This window comes from Amblyraja radiata, chromosome 39, assembly GCF_010909765.2.
Source record: "Amblyraja radiata isolate CabotCenter1 chromosome 39, sAmbRad1.1.pri, whole genome shotgun sequence".
Lineage (NCBI taxonomy): Eukaryota > Metazoa > Chordata > Chondrichthyes > Rajiformes > Rajidae > Amblyraja > Amblyraja radiata.
The window spans coordinates 7562533-7587353 of record NC_045994.1 but is presented as its reverse complement, the minus strand read 5'-3'; the positions used below and the strand labels follow the sequence as shown (position 1 = coordinate 7587353).

General features: G+C 44.3%; 1 protein-coding gene across 3 annotated transcripts; it reads right to left on the bottom strand.

Annotated features, from left to right (window-relative positions):
• Positions 1 to 302: 302 nt before the first annotated feature.
• Positions 303 to 23449, bottom strand: entpd4 (ectonucleoside triphosphate diphosphohydrolase 4). 3 transcript variants are annotated; one of them, XM_033014086.1, is made up of 13 exons: positions 23308 to 23449; positions 18297 to 18416; positions 17053 to 17247; positions 15684 to 15889; positions 15266 to 15416; positions 13644 to 13747; positions 12207 to 12266; positions 11092 to 11246; positions 9422 to 9588; positions 7040 to 7364; positions 4532 to 4617; positions 2142 to 2303; positions 303 to 1168 (listed from the first exon to the last, which is right to left on the bottom strand). In XM_033014086.1, the coding sequence occupies exons 2-13, from the start codon at positions 18302 to 18304 to the stop codon at positions 940 to 942; spliced, it is 1848 nt and encodes a 615-aa protein (XP_032869977.1). In that variant the 5' UTR covers positions 18305 to 18416; positions 23308 to 23449; the 3' UTR covers positions 303 to 939. The 3 variants fall into 3 exon arrangements, with proteins under 3 accessions (XP_032869977.1, XP_032869979.1, XP_032869978.1); XM_033014088.1 differs by having other exon boundaries at positions 11116 to 11246; XM_033014087.1 differs by lacking the exon at positions 23308 to 23449 and adding an exon at positions 22841 to 23040.
• Between the last annotated feature and the right edge of the window lie 1372 nt (positions 23450 to 24821).

The window sequence follows — 24821 nt, the reverse complement described above, 5'->3', positions numbered from 1 at the left end:
ACGCACATGAGTGAGTGGAACTTGGTGTGATTTATAATAATAGACGTGGAGAAACTGATAGAGTTGCAAAGTGGGCGATTAGTAAGGAGATCATCAGAAAATTTGGGTTGGTGGCAGGAAAGGCCTGAATAAGATAATCAACAACAGTTGAGCTGTTCCAAGGGTTGGGCATGGACACTCTTAGAAGGTAAAATTGGACAGACACAATGATGGAACATGCCACTAGATGGACATCCAGCCTAGTGGCCATGTTACACATTGTCAGAACATTGCATTACAGGTAATTGAACAATGAAGACAAGTAACATTTTATAAAGACATTTATTACTACAGGTCATTGATTGCTAAGTAACAAATGCATCTCATTCATTTCCATTTATTGCAATTATAAATAAACATAAAGATGTTCGATTGTCATTAATTTTCCATATTACAAGCACGTACTGGCCCAGCTTGACAGCAGACATCCAGGCTTGGCTTAGGATACTCCACACACACACTGCCAAAGTAACATGGTTTTCGATACCACATTGTTTTTAAAACGGCAACATGGAAAACATTGGTACTCAAAGTCTCAAGCTTGGTTGATTGCTGTTCTTTTTGTTGAGGAATTTAACAACTTTCGGATATTCTGGCCAGCCTTCATAAACTCTTTTACACGAATGTTGAAGATCATGTTTTTGTAGCCTGCCACTTGACAAACCAACAGAAGGAAACATATGGATCAGTCGTGGCTATCCAAAATTTAAAAAAAAAAAAAAATGCAGATGATGATCTGAAGAATGTTCAGAAGGAAACTCGAAACCAGATGGCAGCCTAACCGATTCAATTTCAGAGTTTTGCACAACGCCAGTGTTCCTCACTGACAGTCACGGCAGTGGCCAAATCCCACCCTGAAAAGCAAGACAGTCACATCTGCCATCCCTCAGCCACTGGACTTCAGGAGACTTCGGTTATCTGAGGTAGCCCGCCTTCAGTCATCCACAGGGCAGCAGCAGGCGAGGTGTTGTGCAGCATCCTGCGGTGGATCCGACGCAGTCGCAGCAGATAGAGGAGGATGGACAAGAGGACCACCAGGAAACAGACAAAGAATAAATAATGGTTGTAGACAAAGGAGAAGCCCCTCCAGTGTGTGTGGTTCCCCTTGAAGGCGTCTTGCTGAATGTCCCTGTTGGCGTCAAGGAAATCAGAATGAGAGGAAACAACGGCCAAGGTCATTTCATGGAGTCAGCGATCACAATGCACTGGAAGCTGACGGGTCTTGTTAGAATGGTTCAAAGAATAGTCTAATGCTACATGCATACCGAGAGCAGTTTAGAATTTAGCAAGAAAACATACATTGATTAAGAGAGCAAAACAGGGCATAGAGGTAAAATAGCATGGGATAAATGAATGAACAAACAGAAGCATAAAAAAAGAGAAATATTTACTAAAGAGAAATGTAGGGATCTTATAATCAGAAATGGGAGCAAAGAAAGAGCAGTATGATTCTACAAAACGTGGTTCCCTTGTCTGGTAACACGTTAGTATAAAAAGGAAACGTTAAACAAAAAGGAAATTAGAATTAGCAAAAGAGACATAGTGCTGGAAGAATTAATGCAGGCAAAAAATAACTTCCTAGATCTGATATTCTACATCCCAGAGAACCAAAAGTAGGATGTCGTGGGTACCTGTAAACTTCAAGAGAATCTAGAATGATTCCTGCAAATTGGAAGGTGACAAATGTATACTCACTATTTTAAAAAAAGAAAGCAGAATAACTGCTCTAATATCCATGGTAGGGTACTCGCTAGGGTCTGTGAAAAGGTGTTATCAATGGGATTTCTTGGATAAGGAACCCAAAGCTGGCCACAGGTGACCCCAAACCTCCCATAACCTTATTGGGTAGTACATACGAGAGTTTGTCACTGTGACATGACCAACATTTAACCCTCAAACAACATTTCTTAAAAGCGAAATAAAAACAGAAAATACTGGGAACACACAGCAGGTTAGGTGGCATTGTAGAAATAAAGATGTTTCCATTTGCATCTAGAGCACAAGGGGAAATCAGTTGCAATCATTAATGGACAAACATTTCATATCCAAAACTTTAGTGATCTTCGCAGAGAAAATTCAAACCTCCAATGAGTCTCACTCACCTCAAGGGTAAGTAACGAGTGCGGTAGAGAATTGCTCCAAGTGTCCACTGAACCTCTTTATCATAGACCAGCTGAGCCGTTTTCAAGTTGGTGTAGTTCACAGGGAAGGAGAAGCCACGATGAAGAACCTCATACATCCACGCCGATTTGAAACACTGATACCTGAAGTCAACACACACACAATGTCACAGATCTAGACACAAGGAAGTGCAGATATAGGAATCTTGAGCAAAACAAAGCACTGGAAGAAGTCACCTTGGTCAGGCTCCATCTGTGGAAGGAATAACCACAAAGTTTCGGGTTGGGACTGAAGGGTCCTGACCTGAAACATCACCTGCTCATCCCCTCCACAGGTGCTACTTCACCCACTGAATTCTTCCAGTACTTTGAGAGTTATGCCCCTGTCCCACTTACGAAACCTGAACGGAAACCTCTGGAGACTTTGCGCCCCACCCAAGGTTTCCGTGCGGTTCCCGGAGGTTGCAGGTGGTTGCCGGAGGTTGCAGGTAGGGAGACTGACAAAAACCTTTGGGTTTCCGTTCAGGTTTCCTAAGTGGGACAGGGGCATTACAGAACTATTTTGCATTCCAAGCTTTCTTGTTGCTTTACAACAGTAAGCAAAATAAAATATTCCTTCCTCACAGACACGAGTTGAAAAAAGCAAATTATTCATAAGTGCAATTAAAACTCCAATAACGCAAAGTCCAATTAATTGGAAAGCAGACGGTGCGATTCCTGGCTCATTCATTATTCTGCAATGTGAGCAGGGGGCTCAGAGTTCAGGCAGGTGATGTTGCCTGAGCCAGGGCATGAATGGACTATGGGTTTATTATGCAGCCACAGCTGGGATTGGGAAACATGGGTGAGGTTTGTGGCCAGAACGCTTGTATATTTCCTGCTCCCTTTAAGGTCAGTGGAAAATCTATTATGCAACTGTGTAACAAGTAAAATAAGTTTGTTCAGGAATTAACAAGAGTAATTCGAGGAATTAACAAGGCGCAGCAGTAGAGCTGCTGCCTTACAGGACTAGAGACCCAGTCCGATCCCAACTACGGATACTGTCTGTAAGGAGTTTGTAGATTCTCCCTGTGACCGCGTGGGTTTTCTCCAGGTGCTCCGTTTCGTTCCACACACCAAAGACGTACAAGTTTGTAGGTTAATTGGCTTCAGTAAAAATTGTAAATTGTCCCTAGTGTGTAGGATATTGCTAGTTAGTATACAGGGTGATCACTGGTCGGCGCGGACTCGGTTGGCCGAAGAGCTTGTTTCTGTGCTGTATCTCTAAAGTAAAGTCTAATGTCCAATAGTCTGGAAAATCTGCTAGTCCAGTGTCAATGTCCAGATTATTGGAGTTTTACCGTAATGTAACACTGGGGGAGCCTGCATAGGAACAAACTGAAGGACTGCAGAGATAAATAAGATATATCGCCACCACCCTCTCAAAGGAAAGGGAATTAAATGCCAGCCTTGCTAGTGAGGTTGATATTCATTGCATGAACACAATTAGAAAAGAATGGGAGACTCACAGCTGAATTTACATTAAATGAGCAGTTTCCAGCACTGTACACAGAGATAGAACATTTCAGAGTTGCTGTCTAATTTCAAGTCAAGTAAATTGGCTATTCTGGTCCTCTCTTGGTTTTAGTATCTTAAGAGAACATTTTATAATTGCATATGACTCAATCCCAATGAGCCAAAAGGAGACAACGGTTGCCTGCCACGATGACTTTGTGCTCATCTCAGTGTTGCCAACTGCAGATATGCAACAATCTCCAGTCCTGATTAAAATTATTTCTTTTTGTGTGATTTCAAGCGACATTCCTGAGATGTAATGAATAAGGAAAGGAAAGGTGTTCTGCTTACAGCCACCCATACCTACTGAAACACACAACAATCCTTCTGGAAACTTGTCATAGCAGGTTATCAAAGCTGTGCATAGTACCATCAGGTAGCCATAAGATCAGAAGAGATAGGAGTAGAATTAGGCCATTCAGCCCAGTCTACTCCACCATTCAATCATGGTTGGTCTAATTCTCCCTCCTAACCCCATTCTCCTGCCTTCTCCCCATAACCTCTGACACCCGTACTAATCAAGAATCTATCTATCTCGGCCTTAATTATATCCACTGACTTTGCCTCCACAACCTTCTGTGGCAAAGAATTGCACCGATTCACCACCATCTGACTAAAGTAGTGAACAAGCGTGCTTGCTCCAGCATACCTCATAGGAATGGTGACTTTGACAGTCGATAGGAGAGCTGGTCGGACATGTCCAGTTTATTCCACACTGTGCCACGACATTTATACAAGGGAGAAAATGTTTTTATAGGAATGGAACCGCACCGTTTCCCTGTTGGATGAGATCAATGCCATCACCAATAGAAGCTTACTTCAGTCTGTGCAGGTCCGCATGAGAGGAGTACAAGCGATGGTCAAAGCGTTCCTTCAGGACTGTCCACTTTGTTGCACAATAATCCTACAAAAACATACATTAGTAGTTGTAGACTGGGCGATCGTTTGGCTGAACACCTTCCCTCAGTCCGTCTGAACCTACTCGATCTCCCGGTCGCTAAACACTTGAATTCTCCTTCTCATTCCCACACAGACCTTTCTGTTCTAGATCTCCTCCATTGTCAGAGTGAGGCTGAATGCAAATTTCGCTTGGGCAGCTTACAGCCCAGTGGTATAATGATTTCTCTCATTTCAGGTAGCCGCGGCATTCCCTCTCTCTCTATCCCTCCACCCCCCCAGTCTTGCTTCCACCCAATAAACAACCACAATGGCCCGTTTCATTTATTATCGTTCCTTTTTTGTATATCTTTCATTCATTGTTCTTTATCTCTCTACATCTTCGTCTATACAACTCCTTTCCCTGATCCCTAACCAGTCTGAAGAAGGATCATGACTCGATATGTCACCCGTTCCTTCTCTTCAGAGATGCTGCCTGTCACGCTGAGTTACTCCAGCCATTTGTATCTATCAATGAGCTTGGTCCACCAAGGCCGACTGGATCTCCCAGTTGCTGACCATTTTAATTCCCTTCCATCCCCATGTAAAGCCCCTGTCCCACTTTCCCGAGTTACTCACAAATTCTCCCGAGTTTTCCCCTTGATTCAAACTCGGAGAATTATGGTAATAGCCAGCCGTAGGTATTTGGGGCTATTTTTTTTACTCGTGGTCATTTTTCAACATGCTGAAAAAATGTCCCGACTTACCTGATGCCCCGAGTACCTACTCATGGCGGCATTACGAGCAGCCATTAAATATTTTCCAAGGCGAAATATCTTCGGAAGCCTACGGCCTCCTACGGACTCGCTACGGACATTCTCCGAGTTTGAAACAAGGGGAAAACTTGGGAGAATTTGTGAGTAACTTGGGAAAGTGGGACAGGCCCTTTAACCTTTCTGTCCTGGGCCTCCTCCATTGTTAGAGTGAGGACACATGCAAACTGGAGGAACAGCACCTCATATTCCACTTGGGTAACTTACAATGGTATCAACGTTGGATTGTCCAATTCTGAAGTAACTGCTAACAGCCCCCTTTTCCCCTACACCCTCCTATCCCTCCAACTAGACTTAGACCTACTTCTCCCCTCCACCCACATTCCTTGATCTGGAGTTTGTAACTCTTCAATCCTTTTATCTCATTTTTTTTCCCCATCTATGGCCCTTGACAACCAATCTGACAATCAAAACCCTCCCTTGCCTGTATTCACCTATTACCAGCCACACCTTGTCTTGCCCCTCCTCTCGTCTAGTTTTCATTCCTTCACTCCCCCCCCCCCCCCAACAATTAATCTGTAGAAGACTTCCCTTCCTCTCCCCACAATCAGACTGAAGAAGAGTCCTGACGTGAAAGATCACCGATCAATGTTTGCCAGGGATGCTGCCTGACCAACTCAGTTACTCCAACGCTGTGGGTTTTGAGATTATAACCCGTTTCTTTCCCCCCCCCCCCCCCCCCCCAAGACGTATATTCAGGGAGAACAACTGATTCTGTTCTTCCAAATCACGACATGGAATCTGAAATACCAGCTGATATATGTTGCCTTAATTTAACGTATCTTAGAGCCATACAGTACGGAAATAGGCCTTCAGTTCAACTTGCCCATGCTGACCAAGTGGCAAACTGAGCTAGACTCACTTGCCAGCACCCAGGTCATACGCCTACAAATGTTTCTTAACCGTCTACTTGTCCAAGTGCCTTTGAAATATCAATTGTACTTGCCTCTGCCTCGTCTTCTGGCAGCTAGTTCAATATATGCAGCACCCTGTGTGAAAATCTCGCCCCTCAGGTCATTGAAAGTTTTCCCCTTACCGTAAACCTATGCTTTCTAGTTTTAGCCTCCCCTTCACTGGAGAAAAGACTGTGGTTATTCACCTTATCTCTGCCCTTCACGAATTTATAAACCCCTCATCCCTCAAACCTTTGCATTCCAAGGTGGAATAGAAACAAATATCAGCCGAACTTGCCTCTCCTTGTAACTCAAACCTTTCAGAGCACGTAAGGGTCTTTTCCTGCACCCTTTCTAGTTTAATAACATTCGTCCTACGGCAGGATGGTCCAAACTGAACATTGTGCTCCAAATGTGGTCTTACCTCTACCTTGTACAGCTGTAACTTGCCTCAATACCTACACAATGTGCCCTGATCAATGAAGGCAAGTTTGTCGCAAGACTTTGTCACCACCCTGCCTCCTGGTGTTGCCACTTTCACCTGCATCCCTCTTCTGGGCATCAGACTACATGAGACTACATGATTCTCCAGCCCCTCCCCCCCAGTGCCACTGCGACCCATAAACTGAAACAACTGCAAGCCACTCAGGTGTGACAAATACCTGACCACAGGATGTCAATCCGGAGGCATATGTCGTTAGATATTTGAAATTCAACTCAATACCTTAGCGGCCTTTGTGAATTTCGCTACTTTGTAGCCACCACCCATGCGCAAGACATCTTCAGTGCAGTAAAAGAATTCAGAAAAACCATAGAATTCACTGTTTCTGTAGTCCAGCGGGGGCTGGTAGATCCCACTGATGGACGTCGAAGTCTCATTAGTCTTGTTTAACAAGGGGAAAATCACTTCCCGACACCAGTCAAAGTCTCCCAGTCCCCGCAAGTACACAGTTTGCCCGTCTCGATGAATTTCATCCTTGATGTCAACCGGCAAACAAGGGTCCAAGTATGGGATGTCCTCAGATGTGCCCATCTTCTGCCCCAGTAACCTGTGCAAGAAATAAAGGAAGTGTTTTTTTGTTTTTTTCCTTCTCGTTTATAATATTTGAATTTCATTTCTCCTCTCCTGAAGTTGCGACATTTACTGTGTCGTTGTAGGCAAATAAATTCGCCATAATGGGCCTATCCACATTTTTTGTTCCCAAAGCACCAGTTCTGGAACCCTGCTACATGATGTTGAAGAAGGAACTGCAGATGCTGGAAAATCGAAGGTAGACCAAAGTGGTGGAGAAACTCAGCGGGTGCAGCAGCATCTATGGAGCGAAGGAAATAGGCAACGTTTCATAGATGCTGCTGCACCCGCTGAGTTTCTCCAGCACTTTTGTCTACCCTGCTATGTGATGCTGCTGCACGTAAAGGCTGAGTTTAGTGTCCAGTGCTTAGTTTGAGGATAGGGTTGAAACAGGCCCTTTGACCCCAATGTCCATGCTGACCAGCAGTCATCAGTACACTAGTTCTAGGGAGTACAGAGAAGGTTCACCAGACTGATTCCTGGGATGGTAGGACTTTCATATGAAGAAAGACTGGATAGACTCGGCTTGTACTCGCTAGAATTTAGAAGATTGAGGGGGGATCTTATAGAAACTTACAAAATTCTTAAGGGGTTGGACAGGCTAGATGCAGGAAGATTATTCCCGATGTTGGGGAAGTCCAGAACAAGGGGTCACCGTTTAAGGATAAGAGGGAAGTCTTTTAGGACCGAGATGAGAAAATCAATTTTTACACAGAGAGTGGTGAATCTGCGGAATTCTCTGCCACAGAAAGCAGTTGAGGTCAGTTCATTGGCTATATTTAAGAGGGAGTTAGATGTGGCCCTTGAGGCTAAAGAGATCAGGGGGTATGGAGAGAAGGCAGGTATGGGATACTGTTGGATGATCAGCCATGATCATATTGAATGGCGGTGCAGGCTCGAAGGGCCGAATGGCCTACTCCTGCACCTATTTTCTATGTTTCTATCCTACATTCTAGGGACAATTTACAAATGTTAACAAATAGTGTAGAATGCACAGGACTGGCAAATGGCACACACTTTAAACACTGCTGAATTGGAACTTGACCACAGTATCAGTTGTCCTTATTCCTCCCTCATGGCTCTCAGGAAACCCCATCTCTTGCCCACTGCTGTTCTAAACTTCACTCCCCCCCCAAATCAACTATCCCCTGGTCCTTTCTGTGTCGTCCACATAATGCCTTCCACCCCACCACTAACTCTTCCACCTTGGCCACCCACCAACATTTCCTCCCAGGTCCTGAATAAGGAGATCATATTAGATTTGTTAGCATACAAGATACCCTGTTCTTGACCATGGCATAACGTCTAATGTCAGGCCAGTGGTACAACCCCAGTTGTTGTGCATGGTTGCCTTTTCAACCCCTCCAAGGTTGAGCAGTTCAATGAACAGCATGAACATTTGTTTTAGTTTTAACACTTGATCATCAAGTGCCAGACAAAATAAGACGGAACGTTATTAGAATTCATAGCACAGGGAAGTAAGTTGAAGAGCCAATAGACAATAGGTGCAGCAGTAGGCCATTCGGCCCTTCGAGCCAGCACCGCCATTCAATGTGATCATGGCTGATCATCCTCAATCAGTACCCCGTTCCTGCCTTCTCCCCATATCCCCTGACTCCGCTATCTTTAAGAGCCCTATCTGGCTCTCTCTTGAAAGTATCCAGAGAACCGGCCTCCACCACCCTCTGAGGCAGAGAATTCCACAGACTCACCACTCTCTGTGAGAAAAAGCGTTTCCTCGTCTCGGTTCTAAATGGCTTACTCCTTATTCTTAAACTGCGGCCCCTGGTTCTGGACTCCCCCAGTGATCCCCAGTGCCTCAGTGATCTTTGCTGCTGTTCGTGCTGTGGCTGACTTCAGGTCATTCCATTTGTAGATTTTGATACAATACCGTATCTCTTTAAAAAGGACAAGGTGCCGTAGGGTGGGAAGCTGAACAAATGGAGCAAACCATTGAAATTCATCAGCTGGGCCAAATAATAAAGTTTTAACCCAGCTCACTTGCGAGATCCTCTTCTCAGATGGTCCAAGTACCTGTTTGTCAGCGTAGTCTTGTAGACAATCTGTTCCTCGTATCGCTTTCTGGCAGCATTCCCACCGAAACCTAGAAACGTGGTGACGTAGACTCGATATACATGGTCCGTGTGATGGGCATCACAGCCCAGGTTGAACTCTGCCAGCAGGTTCTTGGCTACCTCCTCCTGCTCAAAGGGTGGGCAATCACACATAAGCTGTCAACTTTATCTCATATCCAAACCCTTCAGAATGCAACTCAAACCACTAAGCATAATTAACAGACAGCATTGAATGAGTACAGCAGCAATTCAACTTAGAGCAGAGGGGGTGAAATGGAAATGAATGCACAAGAGTTAAATGGTGACTCGCTGGCATTCAGCAGCACAAGACGATTGACTTTGTTAGACCACAAGATGATAATGGCAGGGAGCGGGTGAAAGACCATTGTGACCTTATGTGAGATGGCACAAACTGGGTACCTCAACAACCAAAGTGATTCGAGGACAGACTAAAAGTGTCAGGGAAGGATGAAAATTAGAGTCAAATTAGGAGTTAAAAAAAAGACAAAGATGGAATTAAGTGAAGATGGAATTAAGGGTCAAAAAGAAAAAACACTTTGAGGTCTCAACATGCCAACAGGAAAGATCCTATTTTTCTTCTCACGGTTAGGAGCAGGAAAAATGAATTTTAGCACGATTCAGTGCAAATAATCAAACCCCAAGGAAGCTTCCCACAAGAAACAAAATATAAATTCACTGAGGCTGCTCACATAAGTAGCAGGGGAGGACTTTCAGTCCACTCCAAAAATTCCGTGTCATGGCTGAACCCACGGTTTAAACCATTTTTATGTCCATTCTCCATTTACTGTCCGCACTGTCTCCTATGCTTCCCACCAATTTCTACTGAGGTGCCGTACAAACCACAAGCTTCTCAGCTTGGCATGGCAACTATTCTGCCCAAGATCGAAGCGATATAAATGCTGGCCAGTGTAACAAACAAAAAAGTCTCCCCACCACTACAAACAACTCCATCTACACTCCATGTGCCTCGGAGAAGCAGGCAACATAATGGAGAACCACAGCCCAGTCATTCTCTCTTCTCACCCCCATCGGGCATAAAATGCAAAAGCTTGAAAGCGTGTGAACCATAGCGTTTTCATGAAAGGACTTCAGCCTGAAACATTCTACTTCTCTTCCCATGTATGACATGACCTGCAGAGTGACATTAAACTCTTCCAACCACATCCCCCTGCATTTCTTCTTAAACACATTTATCCACCTATACCCACTCAGCCCCATCCTTCCTCCCCATGTCCAAAACAAGGGCCTGCTAGTTCTGCCTCCACTCCTCTCAGAACTGGTCTAAGCTCCAACTGAAAAACTAAGTAGAACATATGTGCAGGACATTTGTCACAAAGGTGATTTCGAATTCGTGCCACATCTAGTTTAATTCACAAGGTTGATTTAAAAATAAATAATTAAATGAGAGCACACAATATACAAGACCAATAAAGTAATGGCCATTAGATTTCACAGAGCATGCATTTGGGTGTTAGTAAGAACTGCAGTAGCCAACAGGCAAAGGATTGAACGCAAGCCTTCAATTAAATAAAGTAAACGATCAAAATGTTAGGGAATACAGACTAAAATGAAAATTGCAAAATAAAAGAAGGTTGGACAGATAATAACCTGTTGTGAAGAGGCAAAGCTTACAGTTTTGGGGACTTCATAGGCTATCTGAGTGGAAACCCCACCCATGTCCAGTACACCAGTTGTCCTCTTGCGGACAACGGCCGCCTGGGTTTCAGTGCCAGGAACATTGACTTCCACCACAGAATCTTCACCTGCATGAAATCAGGAAAGGACAAGTAGTTAGAAGCCCATTTCTTTTTGAAAGCCATCATACAAAGTTTACACGCGGTACACAATGCCCAAGTTGTAGACTGCATTTTATTCCTCCTATAACCAAAGGCATGGTGGTAGAGGGGTAGAACTGCTGCCTCACAGCGCCGGAGACCCAGGTTCAGTCCCGACCTCAACTGCTGTCTATGTGGAATTTGCACGTTCTCCGCATGACCACGTGGGTTTCCTTCGGATGCCCCAGTTTCCCCTCACATCCCAAAGACGTGCAGGTTTTGTAGGTTAATATGCCTTTGTAAAATTCTCTTATTGTACAGAGATTGGGATAAGATAGAACTAGTGTGAAAGGGTGATCAATGCTTACATGGACTCGGTGGGCTGAAGGCCCTGTCTTAACGCTGTATCTCCACACTAAGCCAAACCAACGGGAAATGATTTTTCGGTTCGTATCCCCAAAACCATGCTTCAAATATATATATAAATTAATCCAGATTGTAAAACAAAACTGATGAGGCTGAAGCAATAGTGAAAACTTAAATTCTTTGAACAGAACATGCCAAATATTCAGAATCACCGCAAGGAAACATGAATTTCCACCCACTAAGCCCACACTGATAATATTTGCTCTTGACCCTTCTTTTAAATTCTCCCACATTCTCAAACCCCTCTAGACTCTACAACTCACCCATTCTAGGTACAATTTAGAGTTACCAGTTAATTTACCAACCAGCACATCAGGAATTGACCCAAGTCACAAGCTGTAATATGGCAGCTCCACTAACTGTGCCATTCTAATGTGCTAAATCTATTTATCTTAAGGACTGGCAGACGATTATATTAAATACATCTTCATCTTAGTATAAAATTAGCTATAAATAACATGTTGCAAAATACACCCAATGCAAGTTTAGTCCCACCCTCCAAATGTATAGATGAATCTTTACCAGCACTGATGTGGTTAAATCTTCCCAGGACAAAGTTAATTCCAATCCAGGCATATACACCTAAAACAATTCATAAAACATTTCAAAAACACATACATGCAAAAGTGTTGAATATTAATTATTTAGGATCAAAAGAATATTGGAGATTAGAACAAGTTGTATTTGCTATTGTATTTCGTAGCTCACGGAAGGTAGCAGCACGTCGCTAGGGTGGTAAAGAAGGCGCATAGATGCATTCATTGCTAGGGGCACTGAGTATAAGAGTTAGAAATTCATGATGCAACTCTGTAGGTTCGGCCATATTTCGAGTATTGCATGTAGTTTTGGTCATGCCATCACAGGAAAGATGGAGCCTTTCGAGACAGTACAGAGGAGGTTTACCAAAATGCTGCCTGGATTAGGGAATTTCAACTGCAGGGAGAGGTTGAATAGACTTGGATTGTTATCTCTGGAACAATGGAGGTTGAGGGTAAACTTGATAGAAGGATATAAAATTATGAGGCATACATATGTATGGTAAATAGCCAGAAACCTTTTCCAAGGGTGGAAATGTCCAACACTAGAGGGCATAGCTTTAAGGTGAGAGGGGGAAAAATTAATGTAGATGCGCACGACATTTACCCCCCCCCCACAAACACACACACACACACACACAGTGAGTAGTGAGCAGGGGCGGAAAACCCGGGGGAGCCAGAGGGGACACGTCCCCCCCATGTTTTGAGAGGTGGGGGATAACCCCCCCAAGTTTTTGTGATCCCGATTTTAAAATCTTCGCTCTCCGCGAGGCAGTGGGGGTGGGACTGATGATCGGGGGCGCGATGATTGGAGGAGGGAGACGTGGCACAGACCTGCACCTCATTCGCAGGTTGGATCGATCCCGGCCGGGTGTCCAGCGCTGTCCCGAGTGTCCCCCCCCCATGGGTAGGCAGAGAGGTCAGGAGTCAGATGCGAGCTGTACCCCCAGGCCCACAGCCAGCGCAGAGAAACAGCACTAAAGCAAGCTAAACTCTGCCTGTCCCAAAGACAAAAATCAATGCCCCCAAGTCTGTGTAGTTCATCTTATTTGGAGGTTGCAGTGTTTAACAGCTTGATGGGTGTAAAAGGAAGACGCTGTTCCCAAACCTGGACATTACAGTTTTGTGTGTGTGTGTGTGTGTGTGTGTGTGTGTGTGTGTGTGTGTGTGTGTGTGTGTGTGTGTGTGCGCGTGCGCACGTCTGGAAAGCATTGTCAAGGGTGGTGGCAGAGGCAGATACAATGGTGGTGTTCAAGAGGCTTTTAGATAGGCACACGAAAGTGCAGGGAATAGAGGGATATGGATCCTGTACAGGCAGATGAGATCAGTTTGACTCATTAATATCTATATACAATAATGGCAAAATACACTTCTCAAGTGAGTGATGACTGATTTAATCTTACAGTTAGCACAGAATACATACCTTCCTGTTTGCCTGAGATTACCTCGGCATGTGAGTCTGCAAACAGGAAATCATAGTGAAGTGGGATATCTGTACGGAGATCTTCAAGTATGGCATTTTGCTGGCTGCCAAGCAAGAAAAGTCAATGGTCAACAGTTTGAAAATAGTAGTTCACACTGTGTAGAGGCAAAAGAAGTGGCTTTATGTTCCCTAATTTGTACATTTCAAGCCAGGCAAGCTGTCAACTGCTTGCGCCCCCCCCCCCCCCCCCACACCCATCAAAATTGACCTATCAATGTAATATGGACTATTAGCAGATTTGACAGTGGAGACATCACAGTCAAACTCATACTGAGTTGCGCCTGAAATGGATGGAATGCTTTCCAACCCAAAGCAGAATGTATTCCCCACTAACTGAAAACAGTTTACGGAGACCATCTGACCATCTCCATTGTTGTCCAAATTGACATCAATCTGCCCAATACAATACTACCACTACTAATTTGTGCTACTACAATATGAAATTGTATTTGTTCTGTTCCGTATGAAGGGGTTCCAGCTTAAGGATGAACACAAGACAATTGAGCAGGATGGGCCTACTTTGACTGATGTATAGGAGGTGATCCCATTGAGATCTGGCTGGAGATCTCAAAGCAATGGGCCCCTCAGGGTAAGGGGTCGGCCATTTTGGTCAAATGCAAAAGTTGTTCGCTCACACATTTTGAGCAACCCTAAACGTTAACCACCCTTTTGTCTCCAGATTCTGTATGACCTGCTGATTTCTAACATCAGTTTATATTTTGCTCCACACTTCAACATCTTCTGTCTCCTGCTCTGCTTTCTTGTATTCTCAGGCACAATGCTACTTAATATTTATATCCAAACTCAAATCCTTCACACCCACCAGATCAAATACGCGGCACAAATTCCAGATTGCATTGGCTTCATTTCTCAAAGCAAAGACGGACTAGTGGTATATTCTCTCAGGTGTTCCAATCTACCCCATATTACACCCATATTTTATGTCAGTAGGAAACACGCCATGCTTAATAATAATAAAAATAATTATTATTATTCGGTCCACTCACAATCTAAGGCTCACAAACCCTCTTAAACTAGGTAACATTTACCAGACATTTACTCCACAATTTCATTGCCCAAACCACAGAGTACTTTATTTTTCAGCTGCCACGTATAAGGATGGCTTCTTTCAGAGCTGCAAATTTCTTTGAAAATTATTCTGCATTTTAACTGTTGCTCCAGAACTTTATGGTTCCAGTGAAACACAACCGCACCTCTTAATGGTGTCAATCTGCTGTGAGCAACTGGGCCATCTACACAGCTCTACATGTCTGACCCCAAAGGAGGTCAATGGTTGGAATGTGATTCAACTTGATTTTTCCACTGCCCGAGGACTTGTATTACAAAAAGGGGAGATTGCAAACACGGCATCAATCGGTTTCTTACGGCAGCGTTCGTGTGAAGGAAGAATAAAAACCATCAACAGGTCAACTCATGGTACAAATACCGTGAAACGATTAATGTATGGCTTCCTCTATTTAACTTCAGACAGTTTGCCTCACCACCTGAATGGAATAAATCTTTTTTATTCAAAAAAAAAAAAACTGTAAGTAATCAATTACTTTTCAGGCACAATCCTCATGCCAGCGGTGCATAGGATGTATAAAGGAGTCTCTTGATGTTTAGAATGAGGAATATGGTCTGCAGCAAAATTCAAAAGAGGTGCGAGGTAATCACTAGCTTTTTCTGGTGTTGATGCCAGGTCTGAAATACCTGCAGAAAAAGAGACCAGTGTTAAATAAAACAAAAAAACTTTGCACAGTATCTGTCGCTTATGAATAATGCATATTTTAAATTAGCAGTTGTATGCAATAAAAAAAAATTTGAAAGAATATTTTTGCATCTACTATCAAAACATCTTTACACGCAGATTTTAATGACCTTAAAAGAGAAAAATCTATTCCTCAGCATTTTTACAAAACATTGCAAATTCAAAGATCAAAAGCAATTCTTCAGCTGATTTTGACGGGCAAATCCTACCTGGCTTAATCTTCATCACCACAGGTAGACTGTTCTTGCCCCTCATCTGTTTGATGTCGAGGAGGTCGTGTGGGTTCCCATTGTGTCTTGGCCAGCAGTACACAAAGAGTCTTGAGCCACTACTCCCACAATCTATTACTATGCCATAGTTCAAATTAGGATTCTTTATATCAGTGGCCTCCATGTCCATCAATTTGGTTAAGTATCTGCAAAACAGCATGTTAATAAATGGTACAAAGCCCAAGATACTACACAAATTAAAAGTTGTCCAAAGTCAATACTGATCTACAAGATATTTTTAGGGCAAGAATGACCAAATGTTGGGCAGTGCTTTTAAGGAATGGGGTTTCACCAGATGGAATCACAAATGCAATTGAGTGCGTCATTAAAATTGGTGATGCACACAAGACAAAGATCTGGTGCGAGTTTCGAAATGGACAAAGAGTCTGACAAAGGGAATGGATTATTCCGAGTTAAGAGCAAGGACATACGGGGATTTAAAATCATGCCATTGTCAGATCGGGAGTCAGGAAGGCCAGGCAGCACTGTGAGATGGGCAAGCAGGACTTCATGCAAGTTAGGATGTTGGCAATAGACTTTTAGTTGACCTTGAACGAGCTGAGGGTGCAAGCATAAGTGGGTAAGTGGAAAAACACCGAAGATAACAAAGGCAGAGAAAATGGGTGAAGTTTAAAGGAAGTTGCCCAATTAGATGTGGGGATCCATTTCAAGTGAATAGAACCTTCAACATGCCACATCATCATTGTCATGGCCTCAAACTCTCTTCCACTATTGCATACCAATCTCCCTGTGCCATAACAAGCTCTTTACCATATGACCATAAGACATAGAAGAATTAGGCCATTCGTCCCATCGATCATGGCTGATCTATTTCCACCTCTGAACCCCATTCTCCTGCTTTTCCTCCGTAACCTTTGATGCCAAAAAAAACCACCAAAATTCTTGCTATTGACGGAACGCAGCGTAGGTTCACCAGGGATGGCGCGACTGATATATGATGAAAGAATGGATCGACTGGGCTTGTATTCACTGGAATTTAGAAGGATGAGAGGCCATCTATAGAAACATATACATTTTTTTTAAGGGATTGAGCAGGCTAGGTGCAGGAAAACAATTCCTGATGTTGGGAGAGTCCAGAACCATGGGTCATACTTTAAGAATAAGGGGTAGGCCAATTAGGACCGAGATAAGTCACCCAGAGAGTTGTGAATCTGTGAATTCTCTGCCACAGGCGGCAGTAGAGGCCAATTCACTGGATATATTTAAGAGAGAGTTGAATATAGCTCTTAGGGCTAACGGAATCAAGGATAGTGGTTTAAAAAAAAACAAAAAACACATAATACAATACCTATTTCCATTATCCTGGTAGAAACGTCCCCATCGATTCCTGTCCAAGACCAGCAAAATGTAGAGCAGCGAGATTAAAATGGTGAGCAATGCAACAGCTGTCAACTGACGATAGGTCGTGTTTAGAGGACGAGGGCACGCTGAAGGCGATAAACTGAAATGCCACGAAGCAGGAAATAAGCAGGAGATGCAAAACCTGAAAAATAGTAAAGTTGTTATCTGCAACAAAAAGCGTTGCAACATTTTAATACAGATCAAAATAACAGATTATTGCTCAATCGTGCAAAAGTTACATCTCTCAACAGCAAAAAAAAGGCAATCTGAAGGGCAAACACTAATGTTAATTAGTGCAGGAATATATTTGTACATGCAAGCAATGCACTAAATTACAGAATCACCACTTCAACTGACCAGATTAACCCATGTGTATCTTTGCAAGATACAAGGTCATGAATATTAAAGCCTCATTCGCAGGTAGAGTCCAGTTTTATCAGCCATTACTAATTGCTCTTGCGAAGTGCTGCACTGAAAACATGCCTGCCACGTCATTTACGAGGGTTGTTGAAGATTAACCACATTGCAATGAGTCTGATGATTGCAGATCCAAGTGACAGTGGAAAATCTCCACAGACACTGGAGTGCTATCGTTTTATTGCTTTACTTCTTGCAATAAAAAAAACATCAGATTAATCACATTGCTGTGTGTGATGAAAGATGGCCCAGTGCAAATTGGCTGTAACGTTTGCTACATTGGAACAGTAATAGCACTTCAGAAAAAGACAAAGTGCTGAAAGTGCTGGAGCAACGCAGTAGGTCAGGCAGCATCTTTGGATAACATGGACTGATGAGGGTTTGGGTCAGGACACTTCTTCAGACTGATTGTTGTGGGGGATGGGGTAGGGAAGGAAAGAAAGCTGGAAGAGAATTACAGGCAGGACAAAGTCTGGCAAGTTATAGGTGGATGCAGGCTTTGGATTTAAAAAAAAGGAATAAACTTAATTCAAAATTATTTCACCAGAAAATCAGACAAATTAGAGTACACTGTCTTTGAGACTGCTAAAAATGTGAATAATTCAATTTTAAGTTAGGTCTACTAATGGGAAAAATGCATGGAGGAAAGTTCTATTGTTAAGCAATGCTAACTGGTCAACTTGTGTGCAAAGCATTTTGCCAGAGAAATACATAATTGATCAACATAGGGTACATGTTGTACATACATGCAATGTAGGGTATTAGAATCCTTACCTTCCCATGGCAAATATTTGCTCTAAGCATGCAACAACTAGAAGATGCAACTATGTGCCCTCGATGTATTGAAGATTAGATGAGCGCTGTTCACAGCTCTGCCAAGTAGACATTTTTATCCTGTTCCAATAAAAAAAAAATGTTTTAAAAGGGATCAGCACTTTGGACGCATTTACTAATAAAATATTCCATGCTGTTCACAACATGTTCAAAATATAAGGAACACAAAAATGCTGGAGAAACTCAGCAGGTGCAGCAGCATCTATGGAGCGAAGGCAACATTTCGGGCCGAAACCCTTCTTCAGACTCTACGACCATGTTCAAAATATACTTCTGTTATAAATACCATCTTTACAAATGCCGCATAGTGCCTTACAAACCTCAAACAATGTTTTTCTTACCGCTCACACTTGATTTTAATACCACAGCTGTGATGAGATTGGACCTTATCCTCAGGTCACTAGTGCAACTTTTTTTCCCCAGTAACAGTGTCCTTGTGATATAAATAATGTTACATTCGACCTTTCACAGAAACTTTTAAAAATACGCTAAAACTACAATAATCCAGCACACAGGACTCTGGCGATGCCAGACTGGGCGATTTTAAGGACCACTGGATGCCAGTGACATTAATTCCCAAACAATCATTTAGTTTTACGATGTTATACAGCATCATAACAACTTCTACAGTGACCCGGAACAGAAACCAGGTGCGGGAGGGGACAGACGGGATGCAAGAAACATTCCCTGACGAGGCAGAGAACTAACCTAAGGGATATTCAAATTTTGTGCTGTGAATTGGAGTGCTAATGGATTCAGAGTACCCAGATTAATTTGGACCTGGGGCGAGGAATTTGTTTAGTCAAAGAATGGTGACTCAGTGGAATTCATTGCCACAGATGGCTGTGGGTGCAAGGTCAATGGATATTTTTTAAGTGGAGATTGACAAATTCTTGATTAGTAAGGGCGTCGGGGTTATAGGGCAAAGGAAAGAGAATGGGGCTGAGAGGGAAAGATATATCAGGAATGGCAGAGCAGACTTGATAGGCCGAATGGCCTAATTCTGCTGCTAGAACTAGGATGTTCCCATATCCAATAAATTAAACAGATTACCACCAGGGGGCACCGCACGGATGGCAGCCTCGCCAACAGTCTGTGTCTTTTCTCCTTTTTTTGTTATTTTTAGTGTGTTTTAAAAGTTTGTGTTAATGTTCTCAGGTTTATTTTATGTGGGGGTGGGGGAGGGAGTCAGGGGAAACTTTTTTCAATCTGTTACCTTGCCGAAGATGCGTTGTTCTCCGGATTGTTCTCATATCTCCAGTCGCTCTGCGGCCTAACATCATGGAGCTGGAGGACTTGCTCGGGACTGACTTTGAGCCCCACCGTGGACTTACCATCAGAGCTGATCCCCTGCCTGGGATCGACGCTCCAACCGCGGCCTGCGGATTTCACCATCGAGGAGCTCGCAGTTCCGGGTAGAGACCGATGTCTGGAAGCTCCAAACGATGTAGAAAGTTTCAACCAGACCTAACCTGGGGTCAGATCACCCGGTGCGGGGAGCAGAGATTTCCCTCCCCATGCAGGAACTCAATCGCCCCGACGCGAGGACCCAAACGCCGCCGGCAAGATCTCCCCGTCAACGGAAGGCTCGAACCCCCGACCGCAGGAAAACAAAGAAGGGAAGCGATTGAACTTTGTTTCACCTTCCATCACAGTGAGGAATGTGGAGGAGTCAGTGTGGTGGATGTTTATGTCAAAATGTGTTTTGTGTGTTTTGTTGCTTTTATTGGTATGACTGTAAGGTAAATGAAATTCCTAGTATGTTGCAAAACATTCTTGGCTAATAAAGTATGATTATGATTAAATGGAACACCAGAAAATAGGAGCACAAGTAGATTATCTGACCTCTCAAGTGGGCCTCAGCACATCTTCTGGCCCTCAATTTCCGATCTTTCAAAAACTGATCAACTTCTACTTAAATACCTTTGATGATCGCATTTCCACAACCATAGTATGATCCACATTCTTCCTGTAGGGCTAAATTCTATGTACCTGACCTTTGAATAACCACACCCTCACCGTGTAAATATTTGCCAGAATCTTGTGTGTTTCAATAAGGTGATCTCTCATTTTCGAAACTCCAAATAAAAGAAAACGATTCATCTTTTTAGCCGCTCCTAATAGGACAAGCCACTGATTTACCCGAGTGAATCTCTTCTGCTCCAGCACTAATACACCTGACGTCTTGGAGGGCAAGATGCTCCTCAAACTGTGGAGCATCTTGGACAATACAGTTCACCCCCTCCATGACACACTGGACAACCTGAGGAGCACCTTCAGCAACAGACTGGTTCCAATCCACCAAGATGCAGCACAGAACGCCACAGGAGATCCTTTTTCTCCTGTGGCTATCAAACTGTACATCTCCTTCCCCTTCTGTCATGGGGTAGACAGACTCCCATTCCCCCTCCCCAATCTTTGCACATCCACAATCCTGGACTTTCCACTAGTCATTTTAATTTCATGTTTCATGTATCTTGTTGTGTTTAATGACTGTTGGCAGACCAATTTCCCTCAGGGGACAAATAAAGTTCTATTGTATCGTAACCTTGATACCTTTGTCGTTAATTTTCTTGCAATAAATAATAACTTCATGATTACTTGCTCCACCCCATACTTGCCTCTTGCAACACCTGGATATCGCTGCATTTCAGAACTCCAATCTCCCATCACCAAATGGTTCTTTATTTAATTATTCCTGTCAAAATTGACAATTTCACATTTTCTTATTTTATGATCCATTTGCATGATCATACCTCATCGGCATGTTGATCAGAATGATACAACAGCAATTCCAACAATCAACTGGTTGTTTGCAGACATGGAAATAGAAATCCAAATTTCACCTCAGCAGTTACAGAATTTAATTTCAGTTAATCTAGAGATACAGCAAGCATGATATTCACAGCACGCCAACTCCAGGAAAAATGCCATGAACAAAGGCAGCCTTTGTACATGGCCTTCATAGACCTGACAAAGGCTTTTGACTCGGTAGAACGCCAGCCTCTTGGGGGCATCCTATCAAGGTACGGTTGTCAAGACAAGTACATCAGAATATTGAGGCTTATACATGATGGCATGTCGGGTACAGTGATCAGCAACTGTGGCTCTGAGTCCAGGACCTTCACTGTGGAAACAGGGTCAAACAGGGATGCATCATCGCACCCACCCTGTTTGTGGTCTTCATTGCTGCCATACTTCACCTCGTTGGTGAAGAGCTGCCCCAGGGGATCCCAATCCTCTACAGAACTCATGGTGAGCTCTTCAACCTTAACAGCAAAACCTCAACCAAGAGCAAAGTCAGTAACACCGCCATCATGGAGCTTCAGTACGCGAAGACCTCCAGGGCATCCTGAATGCCTTTGCCAAGGCAAAGAGAGCCATGGGCCTAGCCTTAAATATCAAGAAGGCCCGGGTCCCATATCGATCTCCACCCAACCAGCTGTCTACCACTTCCCCTACCTTGGCAGCATTCTTTCCTCAAAAGCTGACATCGACTCTGAGGTCAACCATCGCCTGAGTTGTGCCAGTGGAGCCGACGCCATACTCAGGAAAAGAGTCTTTGAAGACCGAGACCGGAAGGTCAAACAAAACTGCAGGTCTACAGAGCTGTCCTCTCCACCCTGTTGTATGGAGCCGAGTCATAGACCACCCACAGCAGGCACCTGAGAGCCCTGGAACAATACCATCAAAGATCCTTACGAAAGATTCTGAGGATCAGCTGGGAGGGCAAACGCACTAAAATCAGCGTTTTGGAGGAAACCAACATGACCAGCACAATAATGCAGCACCAACTTTGATGGACTGCCCTTGTCATCTGCATATCCAACACATGTCTCCCTAGACTGACTCCCATTCCCCTTCCCCAATCTTTGCACATCCACAATCCTGGACTTTCTACTAGTCATTTTAATGTTTCATGTATCTTGTTGTGTTTAATGACTGTTGACAGACCAATTTCCCTCATCTGCATGTCCAACACATGTCTCCCTAAACAATTCCTATGCTCTCAATTGAAGGAAAGTCTGCGAGCCCCCGGTGGGCCAAAGAAACGCTTTAAGGACAATATCAAGAACAGTCTGAAGAAATTCCACATCATATCGAGCAACTGGGAGCACATTGCACTGGACAGGCGCTCCTGGAGGAAATCTGTGCAGGAAGGAGCTGCACGTCACAAAATGGAACTACGCTGTGTCGCAGCACCGTAAGGAGAAAGAGAAGGCGGTTCAACGACTACCAACCACCGCCAGTCTCCACTGCCCACGTTGCACCAAGGTGTGTGGATTGCAAATCAGCCTCTACAGGCATCTGCAGACCCACAAGTAGACGACCCTATGGAGAGGAGAGGACAGTCATACTCGTTTTGAGTGACCGCCGATGATAATTAGTGCAGCTCATGGAAATACTGATTACAACTTAAAATTCCGTTCAAACTTTTGTTTGTTTGAATGACAATAAAAGGCATTCTAAAACAGGAAAGTTACCTCTATTAGACGTTTCCCCTCTCCATCTGTTGTCTGGATATCAAAGGTTAGGCTCACTTTCTTTATTATACAGATGGATAAGTGAGGCTTTGTTCCCAAGTGGTGTACTTTATCCTGGTGGTGTGGTGGCACAACGTTTCTCCTCAGCCTGTATTCACTACAGTGACTCCACTGCTCTCACCTGGGACACATATCTCACTACGTGGCTGCCCACCTGAAGCCTCAGCGACCCGCCTCCTCGCCGCCGTGATTGGCTGCGCCTGACTCACCTGCCCCACCCTCCGTAGTTGATTGGCTAAACCGGCTGTCGATCATGCCCGTCCCTTGACGTCAAGCCGGGCTGACGTCAGAGGCACGCATTTACGTCGTCGCTGGGACCCGACGCGGCCCGCGAATAACAGTCGTATTTCACTAAAAAAACCGCCATCGGCCGCCTTGGCGCGGTCGACACGAGGGCGAACACTTACCCGTTCATGGTCGGCTGCCGACCGTCCTGTCATTTCAGGTCAATGTGAAAGAACGCGGCTATAACCGTGAGCGCGCTGGTGAAGGTGGCGCCCATCTCGCCCTCAGTGGCGGCGGCGACTGACTGACGGAAGCCTCGCGCCGCTCTGCGCCGCAGTGTCCCGCCTCTTGCGTGCGTGCGTGCGTGCTGACGCTGGATTACACGCACGGCACCCGCTATGTATCCCGGGACTTGTAGTCCAATGACCTTTGTGTCACAGTGGGACCAAAACAACTGCAGCTACTGAAATACAAAACACACAATCTTGGAAATCTCTCCAGCAGGTCGTGTAGCAAATTTCGTTTGAACTTGACTAGGCTTGTATTCACTGGAGTTTAGAAGGATAGAATAGAATGCCATTTTATTGTCACTATACACATGTACAATGAGATTAAAAGCAGCTCGTACTCAGTGCAGACATGTAATTAGTTCAAAAACCAAAAAACAAAACAAAAGGGGGGGGAGGATAAGGTGCACAGTTCTGCGGCGCTATATACATATCTATAAAAAGACAATGGGTGAATAGAGTGAATAAATAGGACTCCTATATACAGTATGGGTTATTGCACATATTAAAAATTACAGTTACAGTACAAATTACAGTAGGTGGATAGATGGAAGTCCGGGGGTTAGGCTGTGAAGTCAGTGCATGTGTGAGTTCAGAGAGGTTATGGCTTTTGGAAAGCAACTGTTCTTGAGTCTATTTGTCCTTGTTCTGATGCACCTATAGCGCCTCCCTGGGGGCAGCAGGTCGAACAGGTCAAATGCAGGATGGGAGCTGTCCTTGATGATGTTCTTCGCCCTGCTGAGGCAGCGGGAGGTGTAAATGTCCATCAGGGAGGGGAGAGGGCAGCCAATTATCTTCTGTGCTGCCCTAACTACCCTCTGAAGCCTCTCCCTGTCTGCCATGGTGCAGCTGCCGTACCAAGCTGTAATGCAGTATGTCAGCAGGCTCTCAATGGACGAGCGGTAGAAGGTCAGCAGCAGGTTGGAGTCCAGGTTGTGCTTCCTGAGGACCCTCAGGAAGTGCAGCCGCTGCTGAGCCTTCTTGATGACCGCTGTGATGTTGTCTGTCCAGGAGATGTCAGCGGAGATGAGGACGCCGAGAAACCGGAAGGTGTAGACCCTCTCCACACACTCGCCGTTGATGTATAGGGGGGGCTAAGTCGGTGCTGTGACTCCTGAAGTCGACAATGAGCTCTTTTGTTTTCTTGGTGTTCAGAGCCAAGTTGTTTTCTGAGCACCAGGCTGTCAACTTCAGGACTTCCTCTCTATAGGCTGCCTCGTCTCCCCTTGAGATGAGTCCGACTACTGTAGTGTCGTCAGCAAACTTGACAATGCAGTTGTTGTTGTGGGCCGGACTACAGTCGTGGGTGTAGAGACAGTATAGGAGGGGGCTTAGCACACAGCCCTGTGGGGAGCCGGTACTCAACATGCGAGTGGAGGAGAGGTGGGGGCCGAGTCTCACAGTCTGGG